This window comes from Antrostomus carolinensis, unplaced genomic scaffold, assembly GCF_000700745.2.
Source record: "Antrostomus carolinensis isolate BGI_N321 unplaced genomic scaffold, ASM70074v2 scaffold52703, whole genome shotgun sequence".
In the NCBI taxonomy this organism is placed as follows: Eukaryota; Metazoa; Chordata; class Aves; order Caprimulgiformes; family Caprimulgidae; genus Antrostomus; species Antrostomus carolinensis.
The window spans coordinates 2,473-22,902 of NW_010308419.1; the positions used below are offsets into that span (position 1 = coordinate 2,473).

A 20,430-nucleotide genomic window follows, 5' to 3' on the forward strand; every position below is an offset into this window, starting at 1 on the left:
CTTTTCCACATGTCAACATATAACATGTTTATTCCAGAAAAAAAAGGCCAGACCTCACCCATTTGGGTTTCGGCAGAGGAAGAAAAAGGAGATAAACAAAAAAAACCACACACAAAACACAATCTTCACAAACCACTTCTCATGATTGTGATCTACAGAAAAAAAATTCCATATTTGGATCATACTCTCCTCAGCAAAAAAAAAAAAAAAAAAGAAAAGAAAAAATTAAATATAAGATATCCCCAATATGTACTAAAGCAAGAAAACAAATTTAGATCAAGTTATTCTTCCCCTTTCTCCCTTTATTGGGACAGTTTCCCATTAAATTTTAATTTCAATTATGATAACTTTTAAATAGTTTTTATTGCAGCCAAAACATTGTTCATATACCTGTACATAAACTATGATATATACACAAAATTTTAAGTTACAGGGCATAAGTTTACAATTTTTGGCAGATTCTGTTAAACAAAATTGAAATTGTATAACTTTAGTACTTAGAAATCTAACTCAAATTCATTATTTTGGTACAAATGTGTTGTGTCCCCCTGTATTCTAACCATACCCAAACTGGCTTAATAAACTAACATTATTGTGTAACATCTTACTGTTTTCTCTTATGTTCTGATTCTAGACAGAACTTTTCATATGCTTCTTCAATTTCTGGATCCATCCCATCATCAATGTCATCAAAATACCTAAAAAACCAAACAAAACCAAACCCCAAAGGTGTTAAGTTTTTGTACAGATTTTCAGAAACATTTACGTAGATGTTATGACTAAAACAGAGCTTTATAAATGGCAGTTAACGATGACAGTTTCTTAAAGAGGATCAAGAGGAAAAAAATTCATTGGCACTAGGAAAACAAACAGAAACCTCAAAGCAGCATATATATGTACAAATAGCTGCAGTGTTGTCACCATTTTAGATCACCTTAATCTGTCCACAGTTTAAAAGACAGAAATAGTTACCGAGATGATAGAAAATGCAGTAATGCAATCCAAGCTTTGCAAAATTTAATAATGCATCTGTATTGAGCTATTTGCAAAAAACGTAATTAGCTTATAATGAGCATCATTTTTGGTTGGTCAACATCCTCGCTTAAATACTGCATCAACTGTCTTGGCTGCACAATAGTCAAAGAATATATTTATATAGGAAATCTGCATTCCTATTTGTTGATATATGAAAGAAGGCAACCTTAGTTCACCTCCCTATTGCATTATATTACCTCCTATTATATAGTTACCAGTCTTTTGGAAAAGAACTGTCTTATTTAGGTCACAGAAAAGACTGGATCCCAATAGCGATAGTAAATATTGCACAGCGTGGAGACAACCATAGAGTTTCAAAATAAAGCTGGGAAGTGATGGGGATCACTTCAGCTTTCTTTCTCCCCACAGTTACTGGGAAATAACTTGAGTGGACCTAGAGAAAACAAGGAACTGAAGTGTTCATCACCATAAACTAGGACAATAGAGCTGTAGCTTGAACATGGTAAGTGCATATAATTCTAAATAGCCTTAAAAAAAACAGTCAGCTGTAGCAAAAAAACAGCTACTGACTCTCAAGTAACATGCACTAATTTCAGGTGCTCAGTTTATTATCTTCTGTGCCTTTGTTCCAAACAAGGGAATCAGCATGCCTCATCTGCTCAGAAGCTATAAATTGTGGGTTTCACACAAAACCACAGTAAGTGCCACAAAAACATGTAAGGAAAGTATTTTTTCTTCAGTATTGTGCATTGAAGAAGCAATCTACAGATTTATACTATTTGTTCCTCCTTTCTCATAGAAGCGTACACTGGAGAAGGGACGCAACATAGAACCTGTCTCCCTGATGTCAGTTATGAGAAATAGCTGACAGGATCAAGATACATTTGTCTAAGCTTTTCTTAAGCCTTCAACAAAGCAGGTTCCACAGTCACCTTGCAGGAAAGCTGACTCAGAGTCTTCCACATGTCACTCTTTGGATTTGCTGGGTTTTTTTAACTGTTGTCTGTCTCCATTTTGCAATTAATTTGTTCTTCTAAACACAGCAGTTCACATGGTTATTTTTTCCCCTCCATAGTATGAGTTTGTTAATTTCTGATGACATCTCTACTTCATCTGACAAAGTTCTTGCTGCTCCCCTCAGCTATGCTCTATCTAAAAGTTTTCTGATTTACTAATGGAAGTATTGATCCAGGCCAGCACTATTACCACACATCAACACAACACTGAAAATGTTCCTAGGTATCAAATCATGATCTCAAAGCCTTCCTTCAATCAGGTGAGTATAAAGCTCAGAGCAATTTATTTTAGGCCATATTTCTTTTCACTGCTTTCCTATTAAATTCTTATAAACTGGTGTCTGAAAGTCGGACTACCTTGCCATCTGCTGATTCCTTCTTTGCCATGAGGTTGCTTTTCTTGTTCTACAGGAATACTGAATAGCCATTTAATTGAGGGAATACTATTTATTCTGAGGAGAGAAACTTGACCTCCTCCCTTTGAAAGCCTCTGAAAATTTGCTAATCATCTCTAGCTGGGATGAGTATGCACATCAGTCAAATGAATTCAGGCTGCCCCACTACCAGCACTTGAAGATCCGGTCCTTCATTTTGATTGCAAATTTATTTTTACTTAAATGCAGAAGACAGTATGTTTGTACATGTGCATAAATATCTGAAATTTAATTACCCTACTCAGTTGGAAAAATATAAAATCTGTTTCAAACTTGTTTGATTACAAAGCAACTTACACCTGAACAAATACGTAACTTCCACTGTAGAGCTAAATAATATTATTTAGTTTCCTGTTTTTCAAGGCTGGATTCCTAAGTCTACAGTAAAAATAACTAGTATTAAAAAAATACTATAACTCAAAAAGAAAACATACGGATCTCCAGGTCCTGATAAATCTGTTCCATTTTCTTCATAATCTGGAAACAAATCTTCTCTTTCAAGCAGCTCTTGGTATTTTTCTTGGTAATCTGGCAAAGTAAAATAGAAACTGAGTAGTGCTCTAAACTAACATACATCTGTACAGGTTGAAAATAGCCTACTTAATGAAACTATAAATGACATGAAACACATTATTGAAAAAACTCCTGCTTCAACTTTTTCTTGGGACATCAACTGACCCTTAAGAAGGATACTTATCTTCCCAGAGAACTGTAAAGGCAGTCACAGATGTCTTTACCTCAAATGATGTCATGCCACGTTGTGCTCAGATTATAGAAAACAAAGAAACTAAGTAAGAAACAAACCCTTTTGCTACTAACAACAGACAAACAAAAGAAGACTTGAAAATTTCTGGCTTCCTGGAGAGACCAAGTGCTAAGAACTACAACACATTCTTAAGAACTACATGAACTCAAATCCATAAAATGTTTGAAATGGAGAATATTATCACCTTTTAATTCAGAATCAGGCATATGTTACACAAAGCCAGGAATTCAGACATAATTTCTTCTTTTAAGTTGCATGAGTTTCAGACATCTGAAGAACTTTTTATGTATTTCAGCACGATATAAACTTAATTACAACTTTTTAAAGATTGAGAAGACAGGTATACTAAGCTTGTGGCATACCTGGATCTGCTGCAGTGAAAGGAACGCCATCGGAAGTGTAAAATGTTGGCTCATTCTAAGAATAATGAAGTCATACACAATGTTATTTATATGCACTCAGAGAGACAGCTGTCTGTAATTTTCAGCAATGTGACTGTCTATGAATCAAATTATATTCACATTAAATTAAGGAACCGAAGTGTCCGTACATTCTTACCATAAAATAGTTTGGGTCATTTTCAGGGGTAGCTTCTGTATGTGAAGAAGTTCCATGAACCCTACCCCAGTTACTTGATCGCAGTTCTACTAGTTTCAGTAGCATATGTTTCACATCTCTGAAACAAAGAGAAGCACTACAAAAGTTAGAATGTTTGGTGCTAAGCAAGGAACTGGCTTCTCTTATCTTGCAAATACTATATAGTTAAATCCCCCCCACCAAGAGCTCTAAAAATGACAACATTTTGACCGATCTACAGATAATTTTGATTTCTTTTTTCCCCCTGCAGATCTACATGCTTTACATGTCAATTATGAGATACTCGCCCACTCTACTTCCACTGAGGTAAAGTAAGGAGCCCATATGAAAGAGGCTATAGTTTTTTATCAAGATACTAAACCAGCAGCACAAGCTTGAGGAACAAATCCTTTTCTGACAAAAAGATAGTACTGGGAAAAACGGGGATGATCTTCAAACTGTATTTTAATAATCTAATTTATGCTCCTAACTTTAGCCCTCTTAGTCACACTGAAATTTTGCAGTTCACAGTGAGAAGCAATGTCTCCCGTGCAGTACATACCACCACACCCATTTCATCCCTAAAATAAGATAAATTGCTTTCTTCTTTTAAGCAAGTCCATGGAGAAGAGTCTCATTAAGGAATAAATAAAAATCTTCAGTTGTTTTCTCTATTATAATAAGTTTGTGCTTCCGTGTCTTTAAAGCGTCAGCTTGTGCTATCAATTTTCTCTGGTTTCTGAAGCAAAATTTTCCTCATCCTCCCTGGGGGCAGCTTAGTTGCAACCCAGAGGCTACGAGCTACCTGTTGGCCTCCATCCATATGGCAAGAGCTCAGGTCACAGCATCTGAATCATCTATAAGTTTTTAGTAAGTTTGCAAGAAGCTGAGGTTGAAGTATAGCAGAATCAGATAACCTCATGCACCCAGCTGACTGCAAACTGAGAATCAGAATACATTAGCCAGTCACTCATTTTTTTTTTCAGACTGCAGTAGAGATCCTGCCAAACAGGTAGGATTAAATGCTCTCCAGAAAAAAAACAAACCCAAAAACCCCACCGCCAAACCAAGCCACAAAGCATATTCCATTTTGCCTTTACATTTATAGTGGTTTTTATATCTTTAATACTGCTACATATTTAATACTGTTTGTATATACTTAATACTGTTAAATTCAGATTTAAAAGAATAAACCATGAGATATCTCTACGATCGTCTCTTAGAGCCTAAAGCACTTATGTAACGTTTCAAGACCTAGAGGTTAAAAAAACCCCAACTATTAGAGTGGAGCATGCATATCTATTAAAAGATAAAACAAAAAAAAATTAAACCGAAACAAACCACCAAACTCTTCAACTGAAAAAAAAATTTTTTTTTTTTAATTTTTAACATGGGAAGTGACCCAAATATCACCTTACTTTTCATAACTAAAAGTTTTTAAGATAAAGTTTTGCACATGTTCATGATTCTTGAAGATTTTGAAGGTCGTGTTTAATATAAAAACAAAATACTGCACATAAGTTATCTTCTCACCTGCTACAGTTTGCATCCAACACAACATTTTCAATTCTCTGAATGATTTCCTCCATATCATTCTTTCCTTTTTCTTTCCAGGCATCTTCTAAAACTGAGCCTGTCAACTAAAGACAAGGGATTAGTTTGTTTTGGTTTTTTTTTTTAAGAAAATGATATAACTTTAAGAGATTCTATAACAATTTGAAACATTTAGATGCATTGTGTGAGGGCTGAAGCTCCAAACTGCATGGTTTTTTTGCTGATTAAGAGACCTTGTAAATAGTTTATTTTAGACTACAGACAGTATGAAAGCTCTGTGTCTGGTGTTTGTTACCTAGAAGTTCACAAGCACTTCTCTCCTTTCAGTCTTGAAATATAATTTTGAAACAACTCTTCAGTGACATTTCTCAGATCTTACTTAAGTACATGCTATCAAAAAGGAGATGTTATTTTTGCAGATGATACCACAGCTTATCAGAGAATAACACAGAGTTTAATAAACTTTAGAAAAACTTCAGTCAACTTGGCTAGCATTAGACTTGCCAGAGAATTTTATCTGGGTATATATAACAGGAGGCAGGAATTATCTGACCAAGCCAGCCTGAATTTTAACACATAAAATCTGAGCTTCAGCAGCAGGCAGTCTAGAACTGCTGTGAATGAAAGCCCTTTATGTTATGAATAGGTGCTTCATTGACCAATAATTGCACAGTAGGAGTTAAATCAGAAAAAAATAAGTTTTCCACTACAATCAAAAGTTAATAGCAATTCCTGATTTACTCATCATAAATATTACATGGTCCAAAAATGCTTGGAATGGCACTTGATGATACAAAGAAATAGAATGCAATGATGACAGTAAGCATCTTAGTCAGCACTTGTTTGGTATTCCCAGTTTTCTTGATCCTATCTTATCAGATCATAGCACCAAGAAGGCTTAATTAAAAATAAACCTACTGCAAAGCAAACAGGTGAAAAACCTGTATCTATCACTATAGTAAACAGAAAAGACAACAGGATACGTTTGGTGTTTCAGTAGTGGAACCAAGGTTTAATAAGACAGCCCAATCTATCTACAGATATACTCCAACATTTGTAGATACTATAGGCATCAGAAAACACTTTTATGAAGAAAAAAAAAAAGTATCGCTGCTCTATAACACCTTTTAGATTTATCAGTGTGTCAGAAAATAATTTAGATCACTGTCTTTCATTTTAGAATGGATACTGTAAAGCAAAATAAATATTCCAAGAAATATATATCTATTAAAATAGGTAGACTTCCATCTTCTTTGGAGAACCATTACAAAAAACAGCAGCACCAGAAAGCTTCCCGATTTGTGTACTGCCTTTTTGAAAGGCCCTTCAGTGGGCTGTGCCTCAGGGAAGCACTACCAACATAAGGACTGACTACACGAGTGAATGTGCTCATTGAACACAACCTCACACTTGCTACAAGCAACCTGCTTAAACATCCAAACTTCAAATTAAGGGTTTAAATTGGAAGATGTAAAACCTCTCTTCTCTATTTACCATATCAAAAGAAGCTGCCAGAATTGGAATTCAAGACAGAAGAGTCTGAAAAATAGCGAGTGGAAGGAAGAGGAAAGAATGAGGAAAACAAAACCAACCACAAAAAAACCCCATAAACAAAACTCTAGAAAAATACTGTTTAGCTTTTGACCTTCATTCCTAAGATAAACTGTGTTCTTCCAACTATGCATATAAACATGGCTAGTGAAGATAAAAAGTCTCTCCCTGCATAGAAGCTAACCATTTTTTTATAGAAAATGTAAAACTTAAGACCAAAGAGGTTTGTATTCATCATGAAAACAGAAATATATAAATTTCTACAGTAGTAATGATGCAAACAATCCAGTATGAAGTAACTGATATCAATAAACTTTTGCGGCAAAAAGTGGTAGACCCTAACTGCTGCGTGTCCTTCACAACAGAGAACATAACACAAAACTCCACCATTCCTTCAAGTTGGTTACTGTTCTCTCCCACACTGCTCACAGCAAAAGGAGACCTGAAGGGACTGCCCACTCCTCTGCACCTTACTTCAGTGCTATTGCTCTTGTATGTACACAAACAACCTTGCATTTTACTTCTAGAGTAATAACATTATTTTTTTGTTGTCTCAATTTCATAATGGTACTAAGAGGAAGGAAAAAAAAATACAGTTTGTTCTGCTAATGATGCAATGCATTAAAACTTATAAACACTTCTTTATTTGCAGCTTCCCCCACAGCTCCCAAAGATAGGAATGTTAAAAATCTTTTTTTTTTTCTTTGAAAACTAGTCTCACCTTCAGCAGTTTCACTGCACATATCAAATTACTGTCCACGGGATTAGAGAAAAGCGCATTTAGTAATTCCCGAAGGCCTTCTTGAAGAATTTCTGCTCGCATTACCTGTCCCTTTGTTCCTTTAATCTGCAAAATATATATTAAAAAAATCCAAACAAACCACATTTAAAAGACTTAAGTTTTAGAAATTAATTTAGTCACATTTTCTCTCTCGGATGCTGTATGATTTGGTTTGTGATCAACATAGTTGAGCTCTTTAGTTGGAAGAACATGCCAAATACTGTAACTTACAATTCTGATATATACGTAACAATGCATGTCTAGTATTTTGTTTCTTTACTAATAAATTGCTCAGAAAAGCTACCAAATGCCTGACAAATGGTTCCCAAAATCCCAAATTCTTAGCACCCCATACTCTTTCAACATTATGTATTCTCTACAGCTGTAGTGGTTTACTTCTAGAAGATAAATCTTTTAAAAGGTATTTAAAAAATTAAGAAAACAGTTTGAAAACAAATGGTATACTTCACAGAACTGGACAACTTCCCCTCCCCCAAACTCTTTGCAAATTTTCCTTTTTACTTCTAGCGAGTGAAAAGCACATTTCAAGGCCCCCTTATGAACAGAAAAGCAAGAGTCAGAAAATTTATTTATTTCCTTATGCCAGCAGAACCTTTTTATAGTGTCTGCTTAAATCAAACCATTGAAATAATCCAGTCAAAGATATATTTTAAGTACACTACAGCAGTTAGTGAACTAACTGAACTCACAGATATGAGAGTCAAAGAAGTATACATATACTTTTTGTACTTATCAGAGTTACAAAAAAACCAATCTAAATACAAGATTTCATGCTTCATACACAAGCCAAGGACTCAGTGTTCAAGAGAAATATTTTTAAAGGTCTGCATTTTTAATTGCTCATTTTGAGGACTTCCACACCTTCCTTAAGGGTTTGATAACACCTTCTATTAGTGGCTGGATACTGAATGACATGGATTACTGATCCTGATCTGCTGCTGCTAGGCTGTAACATTTCCTATGCTGGTTAAAAGTAATCATCTAGGGGTTTTGCCAGACAAAAGTAAACACCAAAAGCTTCATTCCAAAGGTGGTTTATGGTTGGTTCTTTTCATGAATTCTTATACTTTAAAAAAAAAAAGTAATCTTTATACATTTCTTTTCCAATGATCTTGTGCATTTAAAAAAATCTGATTCTTGGACACACATTATAATGAAACTGTTACGAATTTTTTTTACTTTATTCCCCTCTCCCTTTAGAAAAACACCTCCAATTATATTGCATTTCAGTGTTTACCTAAACACAACAAAAAAATAAATGAAGAACCTCTGGCATGCAACTTTCTTCTTACCTCTAGGTTAAGGTAGAGTTCAGCTAAGAACAGCACAAAGGCATGAAATTGTTTTCGAGTAGTCTCATCTCCTTTTGTAGCTTCATCTCTGTTTTCATATTCTGTTCGACACCTGTAAGCATTAAAACAAAATCATATCACCTGTAGACATCCCAACATATGTAACATGCTACTTATTTAACAGAATGATAAGACCTTATGAACTGCATTAAAACTGTTAAATGCTGAATGCTGGGAAGTATAGTTTGTGAAGAAAATGAGACAAAGACATTATGGATTTGTGTCCTTTTAGATGAATGCATATGATGACATGATTACGTTTTCAAGCACGGAGATATCCGAGATAGAAAAATGAAACAGAGCAAATTAGAACATACAAAAATTAAGAGACATTTACACAGCTTATGTATTAGAATATGGGTCCAGGAAGTTTAACAAAGGCAGCCAAACAGCCACAGAAATAAAATAGGTACTCTCTGAAATACATTTTTGCCCTTTCAGGGTGCTGCCCACATTGTCTTAGATGTCTTGACACTTATTCAATAAATTATTTACCTCACCATTTTAAGTGACACTGATCCATAATTCATGACACCAAGCTGAGTGGTGCAGCTGATAGTCTAGAGGGATGGGATGCCATCCAGAGAGACCTTGACAGGCTTGAGACATCGGCCTATGCAAACCCCATGAAGTTCAACAAGGCCAAGTGCAAGGTCCTGCGTCTGGGTTGGGGCAATCCCAAGCACAAATACAGGCTGGGCAGAGAATGGATCGAGAGCAGCCCTGAGGAGAACTTGGGGATACCAGTGGATGGAAACTGAATATGAATTGGCAATGTGCACTCACAGCCCAGAAGGCCAACTGTTTTCTGGGCTGCATCAAGAGAAGTGTGTCCAGCAGGTCAAGGGAGGTGATTCTCCCCCACTACTCCACTCTCATGAGACCCCACTGTGTCCAGTTCTGGGCCCCCCATGTAAGAAGGAGATGGACCTGTTGGAGCAAGTCCAGAGGAGGCCAGGAGGATGATCCGAGGGCTGGAGCACCTCTCCTATGAGGACAGGCTGAGAGAGTTGGGGCTGTTCAGCCTGGAGAAGAGAAGGCTCCAGGGAGATCTTATAGCAGCATCCCAGTACCTGAAGGGACCCACAGGAAAGATGGGGAGGGACTCTATCAGGGAGTGCAGTGATAGGACAAGGGGTAATGGCTCAAAACTGGAAGAGGGTAGGTTTAGATTAGACATTAGGAAGCAATTCTTTACTGTGAAGGTGGTGAGACACTAGAACAGGTTGCCCAGAGAAGATGCAGCAAGATTTTAAAGGAAACATCCTTTTACAAAATTTTGCATTTTTGTCCACTACAAAGTCTAATCATTATCAAATCATAAGTCCTCAGAACTCCAGTAACTGAAAATTTAAGAAATTTATCCTTCTGGATTTTATGCATCGACTTCACAGACAAAATCAGTTGGTTGATCAATGAATAAACTTTACACAGCAACTCCAACTGGAAAAGTAATTAAAGAAAAAAACACACTGAAATGAGTCCTAACAAGAGTCAAAGGACAATACACATACGTGCACTTAGTATACTTTTGAACTTGACTAGCTTTCAAATTTACCCTGTAATTTGGGATCTAAGATACACAGTTCAAAAGACTCTACAGAACTCCAAATGGAGTTTTAAATATTCTCATATTTAAAACTATTCAAATTTTTTTTAAAAGTATTCAATATCCAGTATGTATCTGTGCTTTAATAATCCTTAATCTAAACTTCTATTTTAAATATATACCTCTTTGACATTAAGAGTTATATACAAAATAGGAAGACATGTAACCTGAGAAAATAACAGGCTTGAAATGACGTGCTTATACTGACCTTTGAAGTAACAACTGCCGGAAGTTCCCACTTTGTGGACTAATGGTTAGATGGTGAGATAGATAGTTACACAACCGTGCTCCCATGTAGGAAAAATTTGGGACAGATGTGGCCTTCCAAAACAGAAGTGGAAAAATAAATTAGTAATAAAACTCATGATTAGGCTACCAGGAAATATCTTTTAAAGCTTTTTTTGAAAACTGTGTTTAACAACAATTGATTGAACAATTGAAGAACAGAAGATTAATAATTACCATTTGACAAGTTAATTTTTGTATCTCATCAACACTTTGCTCTACGCACTTCAGCCCTTAAAAATTCATGATATTGTGGCTTTAAGAAAACAACCACTATTATGTTGTGTGTCCTCAACTCTAACTCTCCATTATGACCAGCACCAAAGATTGACTGAAAATCACTTACAAACTGTTTATACAAAAAAATCAACAGTGGACATCAAGACACTTTTTCAAGCACATGCACTCTCTCCAGGAGCAATGAGTACATTAAAACAAAATTTAAAAAAAGGTTGCCTTCATTCAGTCTAAGAGCTATTTATCCCATAATCTATTTTTGGCAATAGTGAATGCCCAGGGAAAGAGTACAAGGACATGACAAGGGAAGAGAAATACTTTCTCCTGTACACGCTCCAGCAATCTGCAGAATAGCAAGCTCCTGATTCCGAGGTTAAAACTGTATCATTACAGTTAATAGCTCTTGACAGGTTGTTTTTTCTAAAAAAAGTCCTGTTACTGAATATTTACACTTTTATTGTCTAAAACCAGGTGGTAACAATGAAATTCCACAACAAAAGTTATGCACTGTCTGGGAGATATTTTGCCTTAAATTTTATATTTCAAAATTTCAAGAGGTGGAAGAAATTGGGAATTCAATAGTGTCTACACTCAACCTCTCAAAGAACTTAATGCAGAACATCCCCTTATTTTGGCAATTTATTCTGGCAATTTTGGCAAAGAGTTCACGTGTTTTCAACTCTCTTATAACAACACCTGAATTTGATATTATTTCTCATATACAGCTTCAGTGAAAAGAGGTTCTGATGTAAGTAACTTCATCAACTCTGCCAAAAAGAAAATAGGGATACTAAGAATTAATTAAACTTCTCCTATTGTTTTAACATCTTCAAACATTCCTTTTAAATCTTGATCATCTATCAGCACTATCGATGTACTTGCATGCTTCTGCTTCTAACGTGTGAAAAGAGCATTTTGCCATTAGGACGTCAACGCGTTATAGCTAGTTACCATCTACACAGGTAGAGAAAAATATGCATTCAATGTAACTGTACTATGAGCATAAAGTCGCTGGAAAAAAGTGTCTCTGGAAGATACAACAAGTTTAAGTAATTAAGGTAGTCAAATAGAATTTAGTTTCCAGTAAGATGCATGTGAAATAGCTAATGAGCTTTTTGGTGCTTTGGTTCAATCAGTTGCTTGGACTAGAAGAGGTGCCTCCTTTTTTAACAGGTGAAAATACATCACTTAAATTACACTTCTCTTTCCTAACAAAAAAACCACACATACATACACACATTCTTCAAGCCTCATCTGTATTTTTTATACATTATTGTCCTAATTAGCTGGTCTGTATTTGTGGTTGCATTAAATACTGAAACAATTAAATTTTAGGTATTATACCTGACATAGCACATAGAAACAAAAAAACCCCACTTTACATCTTCTTAATAACCAATCATTACAAAGCAATATCACCTTCCCTGAATTATTGTTGCCGGTAATCCTAGTTTATCTCTGACTCAAAAAAGTCACAATCTAAGCATGAAGACTATCCTGCCAATACGTATCTTGAGAAATTTTAGTTGCTGTTAACAGCAACAATCCACTGTAGTAACTATACAACAGTCAAGATTCTTAAGCTACGAAGTCAGAGTGTTCAACTTTTGGAAAACAAGAGAACTGGCACTTCACTAACAAAAATGGATTAGAAAGAACAGAGGAAGTATATAATTGATCCTTACAGACAGGCTAAAATACCTGACACATAGATGAAGAGAAGACTTAGGGTACAGGACTTAGGTTTCCTTCATTTTAGTCTTTTTCCCTCACAAACCTAGCATCGGTAAATCTGCTCAACTGGGTTAATTAACATCACTGAAGCAGATGCTTATAAATACACTTCAGCAATTTTAATTGTTTTGTGATAAACCAGGAAACACAAATACTTGAGCCTCTGCTCAAAACAGAACAATATTCAGTGTAGCTGACACACTCAAACACTATCCTATCCTGACATACAACGAAACCAAAATTGGATACTTTTGGACAACAACACAGTTTTTTTGCTCTAAGTTTTATTTTTCACATAATTTCACAGTGATAACACTCAATGCTTCTCAGCTGAAGAAGGCACAGCCAACCCTAACACTGGACTTGTTTTAACTAGAGGGAGAGAGGAAGAGGCAACATTAGAGATGTGAGACTCAATGTATTTAACATATATGAAGTTAAAAATGAGATAAATTCTTCTTTCTTCCAGTAAAGTTCTATGGAATATATTGATCTTTTTTTAACTATCCTCCATGTGTTCAAATAAAGAATGGGAAAAGGATGCTGCCAAACATAGCACAGGTAATCTTAACATCTAACCAAACTGTTCTGAATTCACCAGTGTGCATCAATTTTGTATGACAGTAAGAAACGTGAGTCTCTACAGTACTGTACAACGCCCAACGAGTCATGCAGCTTCTACATACCCCTGATTATTTTACAGTAAAAATATTCTGCAAGTATCTGCATTTAAAAGGTGAAAAAGTGTGTATTTTTCAAGGCAGCATTGAAAGCAACCAACCCATGAAAGTGAGAGACACCCAATGTAATAAATAGGAAGCACAAGTGTGACTTCATTCCCTGCAGCAATCCCAAAAGACAGTAACTGCAGCTCATTTGCGAGGCAACACATATTAAGCTGTTCTTTCCAGTGGCTCCCCCAATTAGTACAGAGTTCAGCTCAAGGTCTCTGTCCTCATTTCCATGGCCATCAATGGGACTGGACCTAGTTATGATTAGATGAGCTTTCCTTTCCTCCAATTATGCTATTCTGAAATAAGTATTCCAAATGAAGAAGAAAGCCTGTCAATAAAGGAACATTTCCCAAAGGGTGATGTGTACACTAAGTATAAATTTAATTTTTTAAAATACCACAGAATTAAGAGTATCTAAGTATTATGAAGCAATTTTTTTGAAGGATAGAGTAAAAAATGTCCAACTCTGATATCGTTTAAGAGTTTCCTCAATCTCCACTATATAAATACAGCAATTCAAATAAAACTCCCCTTAAATAAGGGCAATAATTTCAACTGTAGTATGTGACCCAGGAGACAATACACAATAAAGGAAACAGAATAAACTGAGGAAATTCATCAACCATCCAGGTATCCCACGCTTGAGCGGCCATGCCAATTTACTGAGGAAAATCTTTCCCATTTAAAAAGACAAATTCAAACCAATTACTACATAGATTCAGTTTCATAACAAGTAATACTGGTATGTGCATCTTGGACAGTAGGTAACAGAGGCATAGCATCCATGTTATAAGAAAAAATACACAAGCTACCTGCTGATAGATGAGTTCAACAAGTTCTTGTAAAGCTTCATCTGCAGTGACCCAGCCATTCAGTGTTTCAGCAAACTGTTCTATTTCAGTTTCGAAACAACCTGGTTGCTCAGTGAGGTGATTTAGGAAGTCTTGTACGTATTCTGCCAAAGTCAGATAGCCATCGTATCTGTCTTCAAAGGAAGAATCCTATAGCAGTGAAAGAACATACCAACCGTTTAAAAAGAATCTAAAATTATGGTGTTACACTTACTATCTCCAGAAGTAACCATATAGCCCTTAGTCTTGGGTGTCTGCATACTTTATAGTGATCTTTATTACACAGTTCACTTCAACATTTTTAGATGGCATGGACCTCAATGCATCAGAAAGCTCCAGTAGTCCTATCATCTAAATAACTAGGTAACACATTTTTATAGAGATTAGGGTCTCCCAGCAGAACACATCAAAAGAAATCAGTTTGCCAAGTTGGGTGCAAGATTAACTAACAAACTAATAAGTAAGTATATCTATTAAGAATAAAACTAAAACTGAGGCTCAACACCCATTTCTGATGTGCACACAAACTGTGCTGCAGATATACGAAATGTAGAAGGAAAAATAATTGAAAATTTGAAACAAAATATTTTTGTCTTACACAGAGTGTATAGTGCTCCAAAATGTGCAGAAGGTGGAGAAATCGCAGAAACACAATAGATATGGGGCAGCACTCCCAGGCAGAAAATATAGTCAGGAGAAGCAATCTTTTAAAGTCAGCAAATTTGCATCTCTTGGCAATGGATGAAAGATTACAAGGCATGAAATGAAACTATTCAAATGGTATTGCATTAATTTGCAGCTACTGAGGTTAAGAACCAGACAGTAAACACACCTGCTCCCTACAGAAAGGACGAGCTAGCACAATTCCATCCTTTATTGATGTTTATGCTCCTGCTGATGGAAGAGAAGACTTCTAATTTTGTCCATTCAGAATGAATGTATCTAATAGTATCTAAATGCAACACTGTACTGGATGATTACAATGCTAGCAGTATATGAGGGGAACAGCAAAGGAAGCAGCAAACTTTGTGATGTCACTAGTAATAACAGAACAAATAATTCACTTTGTGAAAAGCATTTGATATGAGATTTCAGAAGTGCAAGCAGGAGCCTGAAGAAGGATTGCTACAGTGATTCAAGACATAAGGGTAACATACAGATTACAGGAATTATCAATTGATCTACTATTTAACAAGAAAAAAGGTTTAAAATATATCTGCTGTAATGAAAACCTGAGCTAAAAATGAAAAAATACTTTTTCTTAGTGGACATAAACACATTGATAAAGTTAATAATTATTTTATCCGTCTCCTCACTACCCCTCCCTTGATGAGGGGATGTTGTTCACTTTCTGTCTTCAAAATGCCTCAGTCTCTCCTCTACTGTGAAGCAACATGGATCTGTGAAAGATTTCTATCTGGATATGAACTGTGGAGAAAGAAATAGATACACATTGCTGAAAATCAAATATTGAAATTAATTACATGACCTGTGAATAATGTGTGGGGAAAAAAGTAAATTTTCCAAAATTCCTCAAAGACCCATGTCATAAGGACACACAACTTAAGCGAAGGGGGACACACATCAGTATAACAGAAGAAAACCTATAGATTTCCTATAATGTTCAATTAAGTAGAATATTTGTCCAGTGAATAATACTACAGACAAAGTCACTTAATGTTGCCTGTCAGAAACAGGAAATAAATACGGGCTTGTGGAAACAATGGCAGATTGTTACTACTCGTAAGGATAAAGCCTTCAACAACCTGATCTGAGTTGGTTTTGCTTTGAGTTGGTGACTGGAACAGAGGAACTTTAGAGGTCCTTTCCAGCCTAAAGCCCAGTGAAAGTTCCATACAATAAAGTTGAACTATTTTGTTCCACAGAACTATGACATTATTGTGCAACAACTGCAGCTTAATCACAGACAGCTGAACTAGCATCTCTCCAAATAACCTGTTTGAAAACCCTCCAGCCAGGTGGCAGGGAATGCAGTTGCTGTAGCTAGTAAAAGAAGCTGCTGTTTCTGACAGCCATCAGGTTGTTACAAGATCCTTATTCAGCAGAGAGGAAAGTATCTTCCTCTCATATTCACCTGATAAGAATTCAATCTTGTAGGAGAATGTCCTTGTTTTAGAAAGGGCCCCAGTACTATCTGGTATACTGATGTCACTGTATTTGTACTCCTCTTCCCATTTTGTAATTAAAAGGCTAAACACAGAGGCTAAACTCTGAATCATGTTCATCTACCTGTACTAAATATTCAACTCCAAAGGCAGTCTGGGTTTTAGTAACTATGCCAGGGAACGGAACAAATGGGAGAGAAAAATTAATAATTCAAACACTGGAATACTACTGTATATTGCTGAATTAGTAACACTTGACACTTTAAAAACTAATTAGATTTAGCCCAGTAACTTCCAGACATAAAGCACTTGCCTTTCTCATTGTCAGATTTTAAGATTTAACAGAGAAGACAGCACCACGTACCATATCAACTAAGGGAAAACAAAGCAAATCCCTCTTGATTATTTTTAAGCAGCAGTTGGCTAACAGGAGGCTATAAGTTTACAACTTCATTACAGATTTATGATTTAAAGCCACAAAAGACAACTAGAAATTTTCCACTAAGTTCAGTGATTTCTCAGTCAAGCCAACTCTGACTCTTCTTTACGTTTGATAGCTATAGGTTGGGATCCTGGATTATTCACAACAAAAGAGTCATCCATTTAAAGATTATACATTTGCCTCTCTTCTACTAAGAGTCAGTTCATGAGTTTAAAGACATAACAATGAAAAGACTAAATAAGTACTAAAACTCCTCTGGTTTACAGAAATACCAGCAAGTCAAAAGATCCATGAGCCGAATCTGCTCTTGGGCTTTGCTTCTGTACATGTGCTAATTACCACTTTCCTATTCCTGGTAAGTATTCACAATATTTTCACTTAGGAACTTAGTCACTAATAATTAATAAGTGATTTGATTTGTCTCCAGGCTTCTTAGGAACAAGTTTGTTTTTTTTTTTCCTTTTAGATTGTACACACTAAACAAGTTTACAATAAAGTTACTGCAAACTTAAGTACAAAAACTGTTGCATATACAAAATCACCTATCCATGCTGTATGAGGTTAAGTGACAACCTCATGCTTGGCTAAACGTGCAAAACCAGCACTGAGGCACTTGCTTTTGGAAGTTAACTGAAGTTTACTAAAAAAAAAAAAAAAAAGCAGAGGAGGAAGGATTCTGCCTAAGTTCACACAAATTTCACTGCTAAAACTGTGCAGTGAGAACATCACTGTGCCCATCTGATGGGGTGACAGCCATATTATTATCATACACCCATGTTAGAGAACACGTCTGACATTTCCTACTGGCAATCCAAACATAAATCTAGGCACCAATTCTACTGCAGACACCCACAACTTCTGATGGGATGGACAACTGCACGCAAACAGAGAAGCCCACAGAGGTTTTCCTTCCCTAGAGTTCTGGTAAAATTTCTCTGAAAATTGTAGTATGTCTTGCATGCTGCACCCTTAAACTATGTTCAAAGGTAACTGATAGTTTTGAGTATTGGAACTAACTGGAGATTAACTAATGTAAGAATCAAATTTTATACGGACACAGATAGTAATTACAATAATGTACAATCAAACAAGAAATCAGTGCTTTATTTCTAAAAATTAAAATGCTTAGTAGCAAAACCACTGGGTATTTTGTAAGAAAAACATTAGTTTCTGGATCTAAAAATTCCAGGGAACATTCTAAATGAAAACTAAAACGTTTTAATTCTAAGTCAGAAAACCAGATATTTCTCAGAACTGTGTTTTCATTCAGATTTTAAAACCCATGGTCAAAATCTGTGTAATAGTAGTGTGCTAAATTTCTTATTTTTATTGCAAGTGAGACTGAAATTAATTCAGTCATTAAAGTAAAAAAAGCCCAAACTTTGTAATAGTGAAGGACTAAAGTCTGAAACGTCACTGTTCTATGCCTAGTATATTCTGGTTAGATTAAGGTCCTTGCAACATACTTTCAAATAAATATTCTAGGTTTTGATAGCATTTTAAAAGGTATTTTTATTAGTAGATGAGTTACATTCATAGCATATTCCCACAACATAGCAACCAGGAACCCCCACACGCTTGTGTGTTTTGCAAAATAGCTGAAAAGCAACATTGCTGCCTCAAAACTTTGTAATTACAACTATGCATTATGTATGCCATTCCAAATGGCACTTTTTTGGTTTTTAAACTGAAATCCTTTATTTATAGAAAACATTTAACATGTACTGGCGCAAAGTAGTTATTTTTCCCCTAGATTATCTATTCACTGAAGCATGTTTGTGTTGGCATTTTGTTAACAGCTGTATATAGGCTATGGGCTTGTATTATCCAGGATGGTAATTCTATTCAGTAAGCTAGCAAAGCTTAATGGTAACATTATGATACCATTGATTTTACTGTTGAGGAAAAGACTTCAAAACACCACCCCACCATATTCAGCATTCAAATGAAGTATTTTTCTATAAATTATTAAAAAAATCTATTTGTTTCAGTATAATTGTTTTTTATAATTTGTTTTTATTTGTAAAAGTAATAGTTCCCACCTGTTCGTATATAGTACCAGAGTTTGGCTGCTTGCATAACAAAAGGATATTCCAAGAACTCACACAGATCTTGCCTACAGGAGAATTACTGAAGCAATAACATGGCAGACAACGGAGTAGGAAATAAGAAGTACCAATTTTCATTACATGATGCATCTACCACATTGATCAGAGATTACCCTTAGTCTGGCTGCAAATATGTTTCATATCAGGCATGCAGGTAGGTAACTGCTAGGAACAAGCCTAACTCTACTTTTTGGCCCTTTGGCGATACAATACCACTGAAGGAATTAAAAGACACATGATGGTACATTGAGTGATGCAGCCAGGGTCAGTCATGCCCATGGCACAGTAAATTTAGGAAAGGTAAAGCCTGTGCTCAGAAAAACTGAAGTTGAAGCTTTCTCCCACACTTGCTTCAAAAACCTGTGAAACCTGCATGAAAGTGCAACTAAGCCTTTACTGAAAATGCAGCGTAGGTGTAACAATAACAGAGGTAGTCACCAAAAAGACAGCTTACTCTGAGGGGTGGTGTAATCAACAAGGAATGCGGTTATCTGCAGCAAGCTTTTAGCAAAATGTCCTATGCTGAAGGCTCTCGTGTACACCGTAACATTCACTGACACTGACTTTGGAGGCTGCAAGTAGAATTTTTGGAATCTCTTCAACAAATGCAGAATTGAAGTTATCAGATATACAAAACCTCAAGAAAACACTGTTAATCTGAATATAAGTAAACTAATGTATACTAAGAAGAGATGATACTCACTGTGAAGTTCTGATTGAAGTTCTGGATGTATCCTGATGGATAAAACTCAGGTGCTTTAGCAGACAACTTTGATGTTACCACAGGAGCAACAACCACCTGAGGTTCAGCCATTTCTGGTCCAGAATCAAGAACTGAAACTTTATCTTGTGATTCAGGTGGAATTCCCGTCTGTTGCAGGTGTTCTGAAAAGTTTTTGTTAACAGCTTTTCTTAGAAATCACTAAACTAGTATGTATTCACACAGAGTACACACAGAATACCTCATTTTTCGGACTTTAAATATACTTTTACTATAAATACACTTTCAAGTTTACTTCAAATATACTGTTTTTACTGTTTTTCTTAAATATGGATAAAGTTTTCACTTTATCTACCTCCAGATATCTTTCCACATGACAGAAAGTAAACAAAATGTTCATGTGAAGGTGATAAAAAAGGGAGAGGAAAAAAAAAAAAGAAAAAGAGTGCTCTCCTCTCCCATGAAAACATGTTTTCTAAAAGAGCTAACCTGAGAAACTAGTAAATCTGCTTAGCATATGCTTGCCCTTCTTGTGG

General features: G+C 35.7%; 1 protein-coding gene across 1 annotated transcript; it reads right to left on the reverse strand.

Annotated features, from left to right (window-relative positions):
* Nucleotides 1-301: 301 nt before the first annotated feature.
* PAIP1 (poly(A) binding protein interacting protein 1) lies at nucleotides 302-20,056 on the reverse strand. The gene is made up of 10 exons (XM_029084428.1): nucleotides 19,877-20,056; nucleotides 14,459-14,647; nucleotides 10,865-10,977; nucleotides 8,988-9,099; nucleotides 7,615-7,740; nucleotides 5,322-5,428; nucleotides 3,771-3,888; nucleotides 3,575-3,629; nucleotides 2,881-2,974; nucleotides 302-698 (listed from the first exon to the last, which is right to left on the reverse strand). Exons 1-10 carry the CDS (start codon nucleotides 19,985-19,987, stop codon nucleotides 605-607), a joined length of 1,119 nt encoding a protein of 372 aa, XP_028940261.1. The 5' UTR covers nucleotides 19,988-20,056; the 3' UTR covers nucleotides 302-604.
* Nucleotides 20,057-20,430: the final 374 nt, after the last annotated feature.